The 16,343-nt window shown below is 47.8% G+C and overlaps 1 protein-coding gene across 1 annotated transcript in view; it reads right to left on the bottom strand.

Moving 5' to 3' along the window:
• Positions 1-4,216: 4,216 nt before the first annotated feature.
• The window catches only part of Dok5 (docking protein 5), a 150,805-nt gene continuing 138,678 nt past the window's right edge, over positions 4,217-16,343 (bottom strand). Inside the window, exons 7-8 of the mRNA XM_052181581.1 lie at positions 12,662-12,782; positions 4,217-4,680 (exon numbers count right to left, since the gene is read on the bottom strand). Of these exons, the coding sequence (XP_052037541.1) occupies positions 4,616-4,680; positions 12,662-12,782 (186 nt within the window). The 3' untranslated portion in view covers positions 4,217-4,615. The remainder of the gene's footprint in view (positions 4,681-12,661; positions 12,783-16,343) is intronic.

The following is a 16,343-nucleotide window of genomic DNA, read 5'->3' as shown; positions in this document are numbered from 1 at the left end:
GCTGGAGGGTAAGCACTGAGAAAATGACTAACCTACCGCACGATGAAACAAAGTCCTTGGCCCTTTAGGCTTTCGGACGTGAGTATGCGCCGTGAAGGCTTGGCAGGATGTGGAACAAAAACAGTCTGCAGTACCTGTGGAGCTGAGCCATATCTGCTTTGGGAAGGGAAGGAAAGAGATGCCACCAAGAGCCAAAGGCAAACAAAGCTGGCAGCTGTGTTCAGGAGGGGTGGGGGAGGGGTGGGGGCAGGGGCGGGGCGGGAGGGAAGCAGGCCTGATGGTGGATGGCTCAGGGCCTTAGGTAGCAGCCACTGGATTCTCACCTCCTTCCCAGCCCCGCCTCTCCTAGCCGGGCTGCGCTTTCTGTCAGAGCTTCTCCCAGGCCTTCTCCTTCAGAAAAGAGCAATGCAGGCAGCTTTGCTCTCCTGCTCTCCCAGGCATCTCAGAGCAACAAAGAAAGTCAAACCGGGTCTCCTTATTAGTTGTTATAGCAACAAAGCAAACACGGCAGAGGTACTGGAAATGCCAGGCAGGTGACACTTGGAGAGCTGTAGTCACAACATACCCTCCTCCCTGCCTGTGTGCAACACCACCCGCAGATATCATGGTACCTGGGTGCTGAATTTCTCATCGAAGAATCAGGGTGGGGGCTCCCTCTTGAGTCTTCAAATCAAACTTGGTACATCCAGGTGATCCCCTGTGAGCGTCTAGAATGGCAACACTCAGCCAGTTGCCTCAAACGCTAAGTTTAGTGTGAGGCTGACGGGCGATCTCTCTGCCTCAGATTTAGCCCAGTTCCTTGAAGTAGGACTTGCTAACATACACTAAATGCATTGAGATTATCTGAAGATGGCTACTCCAAGTGCAGATTTAGGCTCCACCACCATCCATGGAATGAATGTTTTACCAACAGTTAGAGACAGTGTGAATAACACTGCCTTACTTTCTCATAGATTTAGCTGACTGGTCACCAAGTTGTCCTGGGCCAGCTGGGCCAACTCATTAGGAAACAAGAATAAACATGAGGATGTAATGAAAATCTAAATTGTTCTGGCAACAAGGGAAGAGATGTCTCTGCTGAGAGTTGGAACCTTGGGGCTGGGGTTCGGGGGTGGGAGGATTCCCTCAGTAGAAGCGCATGCTCTACAAACTTGAAGACACTCATCTCTCTCTCTCTCTCTCTCTCTCTCTCTCTCTCTCTCTCTCTCACACACACACACACACACACATTGTGTCTCCTGTCTCAAAAATAAGATATTGTTTCCCAAATGGAAGAATATCCCTTCATATAGATGCATATTATCTTTTAAGTGTTTTCTAAACAATCAGCTTAAATATTTTGAGCCCACGAAGTAGGTATCTGAATTTAGGAGCACAATGTATATAATAATGTGTAACCCACCATGCCTACAGGTGACTCTAAATTAACACTTGAATTCCAGAAATGCAAGCCATCCCCTCTGGTACGTTGATGTTTTCCGGGTGCTTCTGCTTTCAACTGGACAAAAGTTCTTTGCAACAACAGGCTAAGCATGCAAAGGAAATGCACAGCTTGTCTGCCTGTCCTCCAGTCCTCCCCAAATAAACAATCCCAATACCACTTACCCTGTGGAACAATGAAAACCCCAACTGAGTCAAAGAAGCATCTCACAGTCTAGTCGCCAGATTTCAGGTTCTTGACAGCACTGGCTTGTGCCTTTGAATTTCATTTTAACTATGACTAAGACTAGTGTTGCCCCCTGCCCAAGTCTGCACTTGTACGTTCACACTGGAGGGAGAGATTTACAAACCCAAAATTCAGTTCAAACCAGCACCCCAATGGCTGAAGTGTGGAGAGCAGTGTGTCAAGGGTCACCTGGCATGGCCTGAACATCTAATAGCAGATAGTACGTGGGGCTCTTGTCATCCATTGCCAACCATGTCATCCAGTGATGCAGAGTCTGGCAGCTATGACATGGTTGAATAGCTTGTCCCTTGTGCTTATGAATAAAGCTTTATTATTTTTTTCAAACAGAAAAGCAATGGAGACCACCTAATGCACAAAGTCTAAAAATACCCATATTCTAATTCTTTCTAGAAGAAGCTGTCTCTGCCCCCAGATTGCCTGTCCTGGGAACTTACAGTCCCAGCTTGGGAATTTGGTGGCCTGGGTCCTAATGGAAGTTTCCCATCTAGCAAGCCTGTGGTCATGGCTGTAGAGGTTAGATTATAAATAGTGCTTGAGACTGCCCGACGGGAAAGGGGTTAGGCTAACCAAACTTACTTCCCAGAGCTACTGGAGAAAGTGAACACCACAAAACAACTAAAATATTTCCAAATGGGAGCCAGGGCCAGTGTGTCTAGCAGAAGTCTTTCTTATCAATGGCCCTTTCCCTAAAGATCTCCAAGGAGACCTGGCTTGCGGCTAACTCCACACTCAGTAACATTTCTCCGCACATCATTAGCTCGAGCCTTGCTTTGGCAATTTCGACTTCATTAAAATTATAATTATTTCTTTCGTTCCCTTTCCTTTATCTGCTCCTCACCGTAAGCTCCTCATTGTCTGCCAAGGCCGAGGGGAATCTGGGAGAGTCACTTATGAGACCAACTGCAAAGCAAAGGAAAAGAAAAGAAAGGCCAGGTAGAGCCGGAAAGGAAATGCGCAGGGCGAGGGCGGGGTGTGTGGCAAGCCACATTGTTAGGAGATGAAAATGGATCCATCTGGGAGAAGGAAGAGCAAAGAAGGGTGTGGGGGAGGAAGGAAGCTGCAGAGAGCCCAGACAGAGACCAGATGCATTCTGGGAAGGCCACCAGACCCAAACCACTAGGTCACCCTAATCCACTCATTAATTATTAGCTGGCTTCAGAACCCTCTCCTGAGATTTCACCCCTGAGAAAGGTCCTGACCAGTAACGTCCTTGGGATCCCAGCTCTCTCACAAGCAGTGGGTTTGGCTTAGCAGGCTTGGGTTTTTAGCTAGGCCAAAGATATGGGCTTAGAATGGGTGTCTAGCTCCCCTTTGAGCCCTTCTAGAAAAGTTCAAACAGCAGTGGAATGTTCAAGGGTCTTGTGGGAACCTCTGTAATATATGTTTCCCTGAAACTCATTAGCTATTTTCTTCCATGAAAATATGATTTCAGAGGAAGCTGGTGTGCAGAAGTATGCATTCGAGGTGAATTCCTCCATGTAGAAGGAATCCCATTCCAAGGATAGGAATCTAACCTTCTCTTTCTGTCTGTCCATCTGACAGGCATCTTTCAGGGGTGCAGGCTGCATGCCAGGCGCAGCTCTAGGGCTGAACACTGTAGTTGTCAGACCCAGCAAAGAAACACACAGACAATTCAGGTCAATTGGGATTCAAGATACCAGGGACACTGTAAAACATTCCCCTAATCTATGTGGAATTTGGACCTCAGCTCCATTTTTAAATAGCATATAAGCGATGCTTACCTGAAGATCAAGTTTAATTAGGGGATGTGACAGAGAGCAAGGTGGGTGCCCCCAGCTTTCTTTTTCCATCCTGGCAAGAACATAACCTCTAATTGCCACGAGAGATTCTATTCCCATCTGGCACCTCCCCAGTGACACAGCCTGAAGAATGGAATGACCTTCTCTTTAGAAGCCCATCATCCCTGGAGGCCCACTGAGCAGGTGACACTCAATCCTGTGATTGTACCTTCATTCCCTTGATGCCCTCCTCTGGAAGGAATTAAGGTTCTTGGCAACAAAGCCTGTGTCTTTGTACCTCTAAGTCCCCAGAGTCCAGCAGAACACAGGGAACAAGAAGATTCCAGATCTGATTAATGAATGAATGTATAGATGTGTCTATGTCTGGATTTGTATCAAATACAATACAGAACCCTGTTCCCAGTGTATTCACCCTCCAGATATACTAAGTGGGGGCTTAGAGAAAACTGGCACCAGGACCCGAGAACTGTAGAGGTGGCCTTGCTGCGTATCTTAAAATACCTTATGTAAGCAGTCTACTTGAAATAAAGGCTTTTAGGGGTGAGAGGGGGTTGAGGAGAATGCATGTTGCATGGTAAGCCATGTTAACGGTCCCCTGAGGGAGTCTTCACTGAGAAGAATGAGTGGAAATGTTGATTTAACTCATCGGGAATATAACCAAATGTGGGTTCACGAGTGAGCCGGCACCACAGTGCCAGTCACTGAGGGATCGCGCACAAAGAACTAACAAATACTGAAGAGGCATTTTTATTGTCCATGTTGACTGCCTTACGACTGAAACACTTACAAGGAAAATCACACACATCCACAAAAGGACAGACCCAGAGAGGCACAAGGGGCACTTGTCACCAATAGAAAATCAGTCCGTAGTAGCGACACCACTCCTTCTGTCCAGCTATAAAAACAGGGCGGGTTGATATTATCCAGCATGTTTCCATGAGCTTGGGGCTGTATCTTTAAAAAAGAAAAAGAGAGAGAAAGAAAAAGAAAAGGGAAAAATATATGTACATATGTTGTTCCGCAGCGATTCCCATGGCCACACACATTAGCAGGGTTCGAAGCTGCTGTTCTTCATTCTGCGATTCCCTGGCTGTCCCTCTGTGCCCTCCTGCACGTGGATCTGTGGCTGACACAGCACGGATGCGCCACCAGCTTCTGGCTGTTGCTGTCAGTGCTCAGACCGGTAGGTTGGGAAAGTCTCTGTCCGATGAAGCTTCAGCGGGCTGGTAACATCTTTTCCAAAAAGAATTAGAGAAGACAAAGTTATCTCTCGAGAAAGCTCGTGATAAAACTGGCTAGTGAGGCAACTGATTAAATTTACAAGAGAGAAGTGGTCTGTTCAGGACAGGAGACTGTATTCCTAAGGGCACTAGCAGCGATATGCAAATACGCATCACGTGGGAGTGAGTGATTAACATATCATTTGCATGTGGCCTTTGGGTTCGGCCCTGGTCAGTCTGTTAGCAGCTGTGTTACTCCTTAAACTTTCATCTGCAGTTCCTCCCTGTGTCGTGGCACTCAGAGGGGATGTGTGGAAAACACAAGACTAGGGGGACTTTTGATGCAGACATTCTTTGCAAACGTGACTCAGAATAAGATGATATTGCGCATTTTCTTATGTTGCCGTTAAATGGAAGACTTTGTTTAACTTCCTCTGTTCCAGTTCAGTTTCCAGCCAAGAGAACAAGTCAAGAATATCCCCCTTGTGAGAGCTCCTGGCCCTTGTGAGAGGGCCTGCAATCAGGATGTAGAGTGAATAAATTAATTAATGAATGAATGAAAGAAAAAAGAATGCCCCCTATCTCAGAGTTAATGCAGGGACTGGCAGACTTCCTCTATACAGGGCCAGAGAGTAAAACTAAGTAGATACTAACATCAGTGTAGCAGCCACAGTGAACACACAGTGAGTGAGAATGTATATCCCTGTAAAACTGTATTAAGAAACACAGGAACAGGGCCGGAAGGAACGCCCCTGGGAGAAACCAGTTTGCCCAGCCTGACAGCGAAGCACCCTTAATTTTATTTAAAAAACAACAACAACAAAAAACAACAACAAAAAAAAAAAAACCAAGGTGTCTTACTGCCACCTGCTGGCTAGGGGTGGCACAAGCAGAAATTTTACAGGGCTCAGGAAGTTCTCATTGGGCATTAGGAGGCAGACAGGAGGAAGTGGGGAGGGACTCGAGGAAGAGGGGGGGCACTGAGATCCAGCAAGCATGGATGCTTCATGCACACTTTCAAATCCACGTTGCGTGTAGCTGCTTAGCCAAGAGAAAAAGGTGGTTGGTGCCGTGTGGCTCTGTGGCTCCAGGGCTGTCAGCTGACTTTTCTTTCCTCTATCACAACAGCCCTGACTGAGCACTTCTGCCTCAGCCTCCCCAGCCCCGAGAAGAAACACAGGGAATGCCAGACACCCACCCTCTCCCACTTCTACAAGATGAAAGGGAAGATGCCTTTCATTCTCCCGTGCTGTTCTACTGAGGATTAAGGGAAGTGCAAGGGGATTTGTGAGCTGAAACAGTTTGCAGCTTTATCCCAGTCTCCGCCCCAAACTAAAACAGATCCAAAGAGAACTCAGTTTGGGCAGAGTGAAATGGCTCTGTGGGTACCTGCCTCCAAGCCTGAGAATCAGATGTGAGTCCTCAGAATCCACATGGGGGAAGGAGAGAACAAATCCCAAAAGCTGAACTCTGACCTCCTCACACACGTCATCAATGCAAATCACACACACATAGGCACACATGCATACACATACGCACACAGGCACACATAGGTACACACATATGCACACATGCACACATACATATGCACGCATGCACACACAGGCACACACACATGCACACATGCACGCATATGCACATAGACACACATGTACACACATATGAACACAGGCACACATGCACACACATGCACATACAAGCACACACACATTTGCACACATGCACACACAGGCACACACATATGCACACAGGCACATACATATACATACATGTGCATACATACATGACCTCCTCACACACATGCACACACATGACCTCACACATATTCCACCATTGCCTATGTCTCACACACACACACACACACACACACACGTGCATACACACACATATGCATGCACACACAAATATTTTTTTAAACAAGAGACAAAAGCTTAGGTACTTGTAAGCCTCAAATCTGAACCCAGACTAAATCCTGGGCTCACAGAGGTGTGACGAGTGTTAAATGTTCTCAGTCACCTCTCACCTCCCAGGCAATATGACCACGTGTTCTTGTCTCTTTCTGATGCCTGCACTGCAACATGGAATCATGGAATCCATGGGTAATGCTAAAACTAACTGGTATACATTCCTGCCATGTATTTATTACAGTTTGAGAACAATGTCCTGCTGGGATCAGAAAGCCTAGACAAGGCATTCAGGAGGAATGCACATCTTGAGTCAAGTGAGGCCCCTGCCAGCAGCTGTTTAACCCCAGAAGCTTCCAGGGAAAGAGACAGATGACGGCCACGAGGGTCCAAGTGAAAGGCGGAGGCTAAACTCAGTTCTGCCTTGAGATGTGAAGGCTGAGCTTGGCTTCGGACAGGAAATGAAGAACTGGAGGGCTGTCTGCCCACTCGTATCTGGGAGGGATGACAGAAATCTAGTGCCAGCCTAGCGTCCACACACCTGGGCTCAGGTACGTCCTGACCCGCCACCGCGTGGCTGACTGGAGGTGGCTGCAGACAGCTCTCAGATAAAGTTCATAATGCATGTGTCCTTGAACAAGGTCCCATCAGATCTGTACTGTCCCCCCTCACTCACTCCATGTCCCCTTGACGGCCCTGCAGATGTGAGCGGGATGCCTGGCGTCTTAGTAAGGGTTTCACTGCTGTGAGCAGACACCATAACCAAGGCAAGTCTTACAAAGAACAACATTGAAGCTGATATATGTTCAGAGGTTCAGTCAAGGCAGGAGCATGGCAGCATCCAGGCAGGCATGGTGCAGGAGGAGCTGAGAGTTCTGCATCTTCGTCTGAAGGCTGCTAGTGGAAGACTGACTTCCAGGCAGCTGGGAGTAGGACCTTAATGGCCATACCCACAGTGACACACCTACTCCAACCAGGCCACACCTCCACATAGTGCCACTCCCTGGGCCAAGCCTATACAAACCATGACGCCTGGCTTGCCATCTTCCCACATGACCTTTAGTAACTGCTACAGCAGCAGGACGGTTAGCACATGTATTCAGAAAACAAATCAACTCCCCAGCCTGGCCACTGGCTCCAAGAATCTAACCGCCTGAGAATGGGCATGAACTTGCACGGGCTGGACTTAACCGCAGGAAAACATTCTGATCTTAGCACATGGGCCTGTGACTCCCGGCGGCGCCAGGGCCTCCTCTTGGAGCTACAGACCATCTGATGCTGCTGCCAGGGGCTCAGAACCTGGGTCCCTTGCCCACTGCTCCATCTGTGAGTCCCATGATCCTTAGAACGAATTGGCTGCCATGTCTCCAATCCTTAATTCTTTACAACAGAGAAGAGGAGGGTGATAATAATGATGATGAGGAGCAGGAGGAGGAGGGCGAGGATGAGGATGAGGAGGAGCTGCTCTAGCCAGATCCAGGTGTGGAGTTCCTCACCAGGAAGATGAAAATAAGGCCGGCCATATGGTAGATTCTGGCAGACACACATGCTGCCATGCTCTGGTTTCCTGTCTAAGGAATGACACGGGGGCTTGCTTTTGCTTGGTTTCGTTTTGAAATGAATGAATTTTATTGGCAAGGCAGGCTGGTGCAGGTGTTCTGGAAATCCTGGTGCAATGGGAGATCTCTGACACGAGGCTGAAGATTCCCAATGTGATTGATAGTAAAGGGAATGAGGGCTGTGCGGTGCCCTGAGCTGAGGCCAGGCACTCCACAGCTCATCAGGATGCCCCTCTGCTACCCCCTCCCCAGATCCTTTGCAATATTAGAATTAAATCAGGATTCGAGTACGACACAACTGTGCTCAGCACCCTCAACACACCGTAGACAGGGGAGACTTGACAGTCCCCACCATCCAACCCCCTTCTCCATACCCCACTTATTTCTACCTCAGGACCGTTGCATTCACTGATCTGACTAGGTAGAAAGTTTTCTTGGGCTGGAGAGATGGCTCGGCATGTGAGAACACTGACTGTTCTTCCAGAGGTCCCAAGTTCAATTCCCAGCAACCACATGGTGGCTCACAAACATCTGTCATGGGATCTGATGCCCTCTTCTGTGGTGCCTGAAGACAGCTACAATGTACTCACATACATAAAATAAATAAATAAATAAATAAATAAATCTTTAAAAAGGAGGAAGAAGAGGAGAAGGGGAGAGAGGGAGGGGAGAGTAAGGTGAGGAGGAAGAAGAAGAGGAAGAGGAAGAGGAAGAGGAAGAAGAAGAAGAAGAAGAAGAAGAAGAAGAAGAAGAAGAAGAAGAAGAAGAAGAAGAAGAAGAAGAAGAGGAAGAAAAGAAAGAGCGAGAGAGAGAGAGAGAGAGAGAAAGAAAGAAAGAAAGAAAGAAAGAAAGAAAGAAAGAAAGAAAGAAAGTTTGCTTTTTTCCCACCTAATCCTCCATATGATGGCCTCTTCTAGAGTTAAAGTTTTGTCATAAATGCTATGGCTTCTTCTGACAGCTACCTGATCTAGACAAGACCCTCAAGCCAGTAACTATGTCTCCCTTTGTGTGAACACTTTCTATAGAAACTTATAAACATACTTCCTGTGACTGTTACATGTGTCAGATCTGAGATAAATGTTTGTCACTCCCAACTCTCCATTAGCTTGCAAGCTGCCAGTGGAAAGACACAAGCCTGCCATGCTCATGGTGCTAGCAAAAAGTATGTGCTCAATAAACAGGCACGGAGTCCATGGGTGTGCAGGTAGGTGAGGGAAGGGAGAACAACATTAAGTACTCTGTAGATAGCAAGTCTCAGAGGCATCAGAAGCTCTTCTGGGTCCCAAAGTTTTAGTAGCAAGGAAAAAGAAATCCTTCCTAAGTTACCCGATTTAAGACACTAGTATATTAGGTGCCCCACAGAGAATAACTTCTTATGTTTATATTTTACTTATTTAGTTCATGTGTGCACTTCTCACATGTACACATGTCACTGCACACATGCTGAGGTCTGATAACTTGGGGGATTGAGTTCTCTCTCTCATCACCTCAGTCTTTGGGATAGAACCCAGGTCTGATGTACTTATCCACTGATGCGACTCGCTGGCCTGACCATAGAATTATCTTTGCGGGGCACCAGTTCTTACATTGTGAATATTTTGCCATCTTCTGTATTGTGAAATCTTTTAATTTTTTTTTAAATCTGTTGCATTGCTGAGAGGTTCCTTCAGATACGTGGGCCAACAAAATTATGTTCACTGTTTCTCTTTCATGGATTTCTCCCAGATTCTATGCAAAAGGGCCTTCACATGTTCGCTGTGTATTCTCCTAACCACAGAGGAGTACTTCTACACGGAAACTGGAAAGCATGGGAGGGGCAGAGAAGATCAATTGAGTCCACCTTTCTCAATGTAGCACAAGTCAAAGCCAGATACTTCCTTCACTGCGCAACATACTTAAACTCTATTCCCAATCTTACCAGCAGGTGGCACTCTAGGCCTAAATTTAGGAAGGTGAGGCCTATTTTTCTCAAACCAGTCTGATAAATTCTGGTGTTCAGATTAATCACTTAGAGACACCAGGAAACTTCAACTTGAACTCCATCAATGTAGGTAATTTGGCAGATTCAACCTTTCTTTGGCTGCTTATCCAGCCACTCAGGATCCATTTTTCCAATGTCTGCATAGTCACTGCTAGCTTGAGGAATGTGGCGTCAGGAAGACCCAGCAGGGCTTGGAAGAAGCTCAGCTGGTAGACTGCTTCACACGCACAAACGGTCTGGGGTCTGTCCTCCAGGCACAATGTCACAAACCCAGCAATCATGATATGGAGATAAAGGCATCAGAAATTCAAGCTCTTCCTTGGCTACACGGTTGGTTTGGGGCCAACCTGGGCTACATGAGGTCCTATCTCAGAAAGAAAGAAGACTCTGGCCTTTCTCACATCCCACCTTTCAATACGTGATGGTGACCCCATGTGGGATCCATAAGACAACAGGATGGAAGCAGTTGTGGCTTGGCAGCTGGGCTATTGCTTTCCAGAAGTGTAGACTGTTTTGTAAACAAAGAGATTCAACCCGTGGTTTGGTTCCCAATAAGGAGCCTGGCCCCTTCATCTCAGGAGTTCCATGAACCAGGTTTGTGCACCAACAACCAACTGTAAAGTTCAAGGCAAGACAGGGTGAGTGAGGAAGGGCAAACTCCAGTCATAGCGTTGTGAGGATGGCAGTATATTCCAGAAGGAGGAGGAGGAGAGGAAGAGGAAGAGGAGGAAGGAAGCAGCAGCAGCTTGCAGCTCGCCTGGGGATGGTTGTCAGCAGGAAGAGCTAAAGGGAAGTTGTGTGGCTTGAGCACAGAGCAGATATAGATGACAAAAGATGGGTTTTTCTGTGATCATCCATCTCTCTGTCCATCCATCCACCCATCCGCCCACCCATCCACCCATCCATCCATCCGCCCACCCATCCACCCATCCATCCATCTACCATTCATCCATCCAACTACCCATCCATTCATTCACCCATCCACCCATCCATCCAGCCATCATCCATCCATCCACCCATCTGCCCACTCATCCACCCACCCATCCACCCATCCATCCTCCCATTCACCCATCATCCATCCACCCATCCACCCACCCATCCATCCATCTATCCATTCATCTACTATTCATCCATCCACCTACACATTCATTCACCCATCCATCCATTTACCCACCCATCCATCCATCCATCTATTCATCCACCATCCATTCACCTACCCACGCACCCACCCATCCACCCATCCATCCACCCATCCATTCATCTACCATCCATCCATCCACCTATCCATCCAACTACCCATCCATTCATTCACCCATCTATCCACCCATCCTTCTATCCATTCACCCATCCACCCATCCATTTATTCCTACATATGATGGTTAGTTTGAAATACTAACTTGTCACAATTTAGAATCACCCAAGAAGAGACTGTCAATTGAGGAATTATCTAGCTCAGGTTGGCCCGTGTAGGTAACTGTCCTAACTCTTAATTGACCCAGAGCCCACTGTGGGCGGTACTGTTCCCTACGCTAAGTCCTGGACTGAAGAACAGTGAAGAAAGCTTGCTGAGCCAGGGGCAGCAACTTGACACTGTAGCCCAGTTTATCAGCTGAGCCACACCCCTGATGCCATTTCGCTGCTTGGGTGCCTATCTTGATGTCCCCTGCATAGACTACATCCTGGAGCTGTGAGCCACAATAAACCCTCCCTGTGTCACTCTTGGTCAGGACACTATTCACAGCAATGGACATGAACCTAGGAAACCACATTCATAAGTTCTCTGAGCTCTGTCTCCGACGTGCTCTTTCCAGTGTAGGGCTGCACACACCGTCGGGTCCTGCAGCAAGGACGCCCCCACACAGGGATGTTGGTTGGCTTACATATCAGTCAGATGTGAGTGAGCCAATTTCCTTGCACTAAAGTATCAGAGGGTGCATTTAAAGGGATAATAAAGGTTTAAGTCTAGTGCTGATTTGGGAAATCTTTTGGTCTCCCGGTAAGAGATTTGTTTCTCAAGAGGAAGGGATCTCTTCTTCCCTTGTAGTCATAAAGCAATGGTTCCTACCAAGAGTGTTTAGGAGAAACACCTTGGGTCTTATTCAAGTACTACAGGCTAGAGGGGCCCCACTCCTCCTATTTTAGAATGGCTAGAGAAAGTTCTGAGAATCTGCATACCTGGCAATCCCCTAATGATGCTGACCATTAGTCTTGAGCCCAGAGGGCTGTTTCTAGAACCTGGACTCTAGCCCTTGGCCAGACTTTGTACAGGTGTCCCTCCAAAAGACGGGTTGCTGAGCCTCTTCCTGGGACCTCAAGCCCCAGGACTGCTGTGGCTCTGGCTAAGGGCCCACGAGTCTACATTTTAAACAAATTCCCCAAGGACAGTGTGATAGATGCAAACCTTTGAGGTTCAGGAATCTAGAAAGATGAAGTTATCTAGGTTCGTGAGGCCTCGGTGGAGGTCCTCGACTTGGGAGATGGTGGCACACAGCAGCTTAACAGGCCCCTTAACAGGCATGGGGCCCCGTGCAGGCAGTGTGCCCTGCTTACCTTGCAGGTGGTACAGCTGCCCCGTGCTGTGTTGTCTTGTGATGTGCTGCCAGTAGGCGCTTCGGGGCAGGGGCACCACGGTGTTCAGTGAGGCCGCCCGCTCACTCTTCTTCATCTGGAGCTGGGATCAAAGAGAAGAGAGAGGTGAATCAGTGAGACAGGGCCTCTCAGAGACCCAAGGGGCAGCGAGAGTGTCAGAGGACAAGGAGAGAACCACAGAACCATGTCTACACACGAAGGGTCCACCATGGTGGTGGGCAATCCCCGGCCTCATCTGCTTAGGAGCTCCGCGCTTCATCCCATGGCAATACCAACTTCTTTTGGGGGTCCACTTTCCCACTCGGCTCAACCCTTTAGCCCTCAGTGGGTGACCTTACCACCCATGCTGGGGTTAAGCCGGTTGGTCACCCATGCCAAGCCCAAACCGATGTAGTCATCTGGGCTTCTATTAAGTAGGGAACAATTAATAGAGGTGAGATTTTTTATTTGTGATTTGTGGCAATTTTATTATTTGCTTTATCCTCTGTGTCAAGAATATTTCCTGGCACATAGTAGGTATGCAAGAAATGGGTGTTGCAGGAAGGTGTCTTCTCACAAAGGGAGAAAGGGAAGCAGAGACTGACTTGGAAGAACAAAGGATGCGAACAGATGCCAATAAGAGCAGCCAAGGAAAGAGAGAGAGGGCTAGAGAGGCTCACAGAGACCATAGACCAATGGGGCTAGAGAGGCTCACAGGAACCATAGACCAATGGGGCTAGAGAGGCTCACAGGAACCATAGACCAATGAGGCTAGAGAGACTCACAGAGACCATAGACCAATGAGGCTAGAGAGGCTCATGGCTACCAGAGGCCAACAGGGCTACAGAGGCCCTATGGAGATCCAAGGCCAACCCCAGACTTCTCAACAACCTGAGCAGAGAACTGCTTCTCCGCTCAAAATGATCGAGTTAGATCTGTCACCAGTGTCAGAAAACAAAAGCACCCTGTCTGCTTGGCTACCATGCCTTCCCTCAACTGTCCCCTGGTCTAGGTTCCGAGCGAGCAACGGGGCCAAGGCAACACAAGAGAAGAACAGAGACCTGCTCTGTCACAGCAGGGAACCCTACAGAAGTCACAGAGGAAAGCAGCCAGGACCACGTGTAGAAGACGAGTATGTGATGATGTGAAGGCATCTGAGCACACCATCCCTGAGCACTGGCCTAAGGTGTCCACGGTACAGCCTTCTTGTGCCAGAACACACAACACAAATCACTGTTTCCTAACACACAACACACGTTGCTGTTTCCTAATTTGATACCCTGAGTACTTGAACACCAGGTAAGCCATTGTAGCTCTTTTAAAAGAGACCATCTCATCAAGACCTGGTTTGTGTAGGATGTTTATCACTGTATACTTTGTGATCAGCAAAAGTCGGAAGTTACTTAAACATTCTGCAGACCAGGCCTGAGTAGTTGCTCATAGACACAACTGGATACTTTGTACCAGCTTCCCATGAGAACAGCAGTTAAGTAACAGAAAAGGAAACTGGTGTATGTCGTGCCTGGAAGGAAGCACAACAGACTTTAGGTGTCACATGAAAAGCAGTAGCATTGAGTCCCTGGTGAGAATTTGATGACAGGACACAATGCTTAACCTTGCCTAGGAAAACTCTAAGCACAGGGAATGAAGCAGAGGTGTGGAGGGTGATGGCGATGGTGATCATGGTGATGGTGGTGGTGATGATGATGATGATTGTGGTGGTAGTGATGGTGGTGGTGGTAGAGATGGTGATGATGGTGATGGTGGTGGTGGTGGTGATGGTGATAAGGAGTTGTAATGATGTTGGTATGAAGCTAGTTGTGATGATAGTGTAATGAGTGTGATGTTGATCGGGATGATGGCGACAGGCTGAGAGAAGTGACAATGATGGTGACGTGACCTGCCAAGCCCATTTAGATTTTCTCTTAAAGAAAGGAACTTTCTGTGCACGTGCCTTCAGCCTGGGTGGTTTCAAACATAACGCCCACACAGTCTCCAATAAAGCCAGACAATATTAAGCTTCACACACCGGGCAGACTGACTCATTACAGCTCCTGAAACTCAACTTGCAAGAGATAATAAGCAATCGCTCAGAGATAGTTTAATTTGTGGGTGTTGCTTTGCTGTTGCTGAATTGAAATTTCTGAATGACATTAAGAAGCACAGGGTTTCACGGGGCAGCTTTCCCTAAAAATGGACTCTGAGGGTGAAAGGTGGGAAGGGCGAGTGAGCACTGAGCCTCAGGGAAGCACCTGCAGCCCTTCCTGTCCTCGAGAAGAGTCTCCCAGAAAGAAAGGAGAAAGAAAATCAACCTTTGAGCAGTGACATCTGGTGACATCCAACCTCATTTACTCGCAATGAGAGATTAGGGAGAAAAAGATGAATGTGGACACCACGGGATTTGATTTTCTTAATACAGGATTATATTTAATATAATATAATTCTAATATAAAGGAAACCCTTGAGAAATAGCAGCCATTTCCATTATTTGCTGCAAATACGTTTGGATGGCCAGGCGCTCTGGTGGTATTTTTAGAAAGCTTATTTATTTAGTAACAAGAATGAAATGACACTGGTGTCCTGTTTTGTGGAGAACAGCACAAAGCCTGGCTTCCCATTCTTCTCTCAGCCCTTTGAAAATATATCCAATTCCATGAAAGGAACAGTTTTTTAACAACTGCCCTTGGAGAAAAATGACAAGAAAGGACTTGTGTCATGGGACAACGTGAAAACAGCTGAACGGTCCTTCAGAGGTGAGAAGATTCTGGAGACACTGGATCTAGGCCACTCGGAAACAGTGAGGTGAGGTGGTCTCATGGTGGGGAGTGCTGTCTGTGGAGGAAATGGGGAGGGTTCATTGTAGGGGGGTCTCAGGGTGGTGGGGGCTTGTGGTACAGAGGGTTCGTGGTGGGAAGGGCTCGCGGTGGATGGAGCTCCTGATGGGGAGGGCTCATGGTGGGGAGGGCTTTCGGTGGGTGGAGCTCCTGATGGGGAGGGCTCCCAGGAAGGGTTGTCAAAGGGGGGCTCAGGGTGGTGGGGGCTTGTGGTAGGGAGGGCTTACGGTGGGGAGGGTTCCTGGTAGGGAGGGCTCCTGGTTTATGGGACTCCTGATGGGGAGGGCTCGTGGTGGGCAGAGCTCCTAATGGGGAGGGCTCAAGATGGGGAGGGTTCATTTGTTCTGCCATGCTTCTGCCTGGAGCTCACACGGGCAAAGCAGTCAGGTACATGACAGGAATATCAATTAGCAGCCAGGGTGGAGGATTGCATTTGTGTAGCTGGAGACAACTGGACCTTTCTCCTTTATAAAACACCCTCCATACTTCTGTATCATGTGGCTGTTTTTGACCATCTATCTGATCCTTGCACACTGGGAAAATAAGAATCACCTTGAACCTTGCAAAACAATGGGAATTTCTGCTCTGAAGAGACAGCTGCATTGTTGGAAGGCTTCCCCATTCACAAAGGCGTGGGAGCATCAGCTTAGGGACTGGTCACTAGAACCACGTGCTCGTGTGCAGACAGAGTCACCACCACCCTGTGGCTCATCTTGGGCACTCATGAAGTCTGGACTAGGTTTATAAGGGACTACAGAACATACAGGAAAAAAAAATTCTCGGTTGGAAACGCTGGCTCTTAGTTTATTACGCTGTTTCTGTGATACAAA

This window comes from Apodemus sylvaticus, chromosome 5 (genome assembly GCF_947179515.1).
Source record: "Apodemus sylvaticus chromosome 5, mApoSyl1.1, whole genome shotgun sequence".
Classification (NCBI taxonomy): Eukaryota; Metazoa; Chordata; class Mammalia; order Rodentia; family Muridae; genus Apodemus; species Apodemus sylvaticus.
This window is presented reverse-complemented; position numbering and strand designations above follow the sequence as displayed.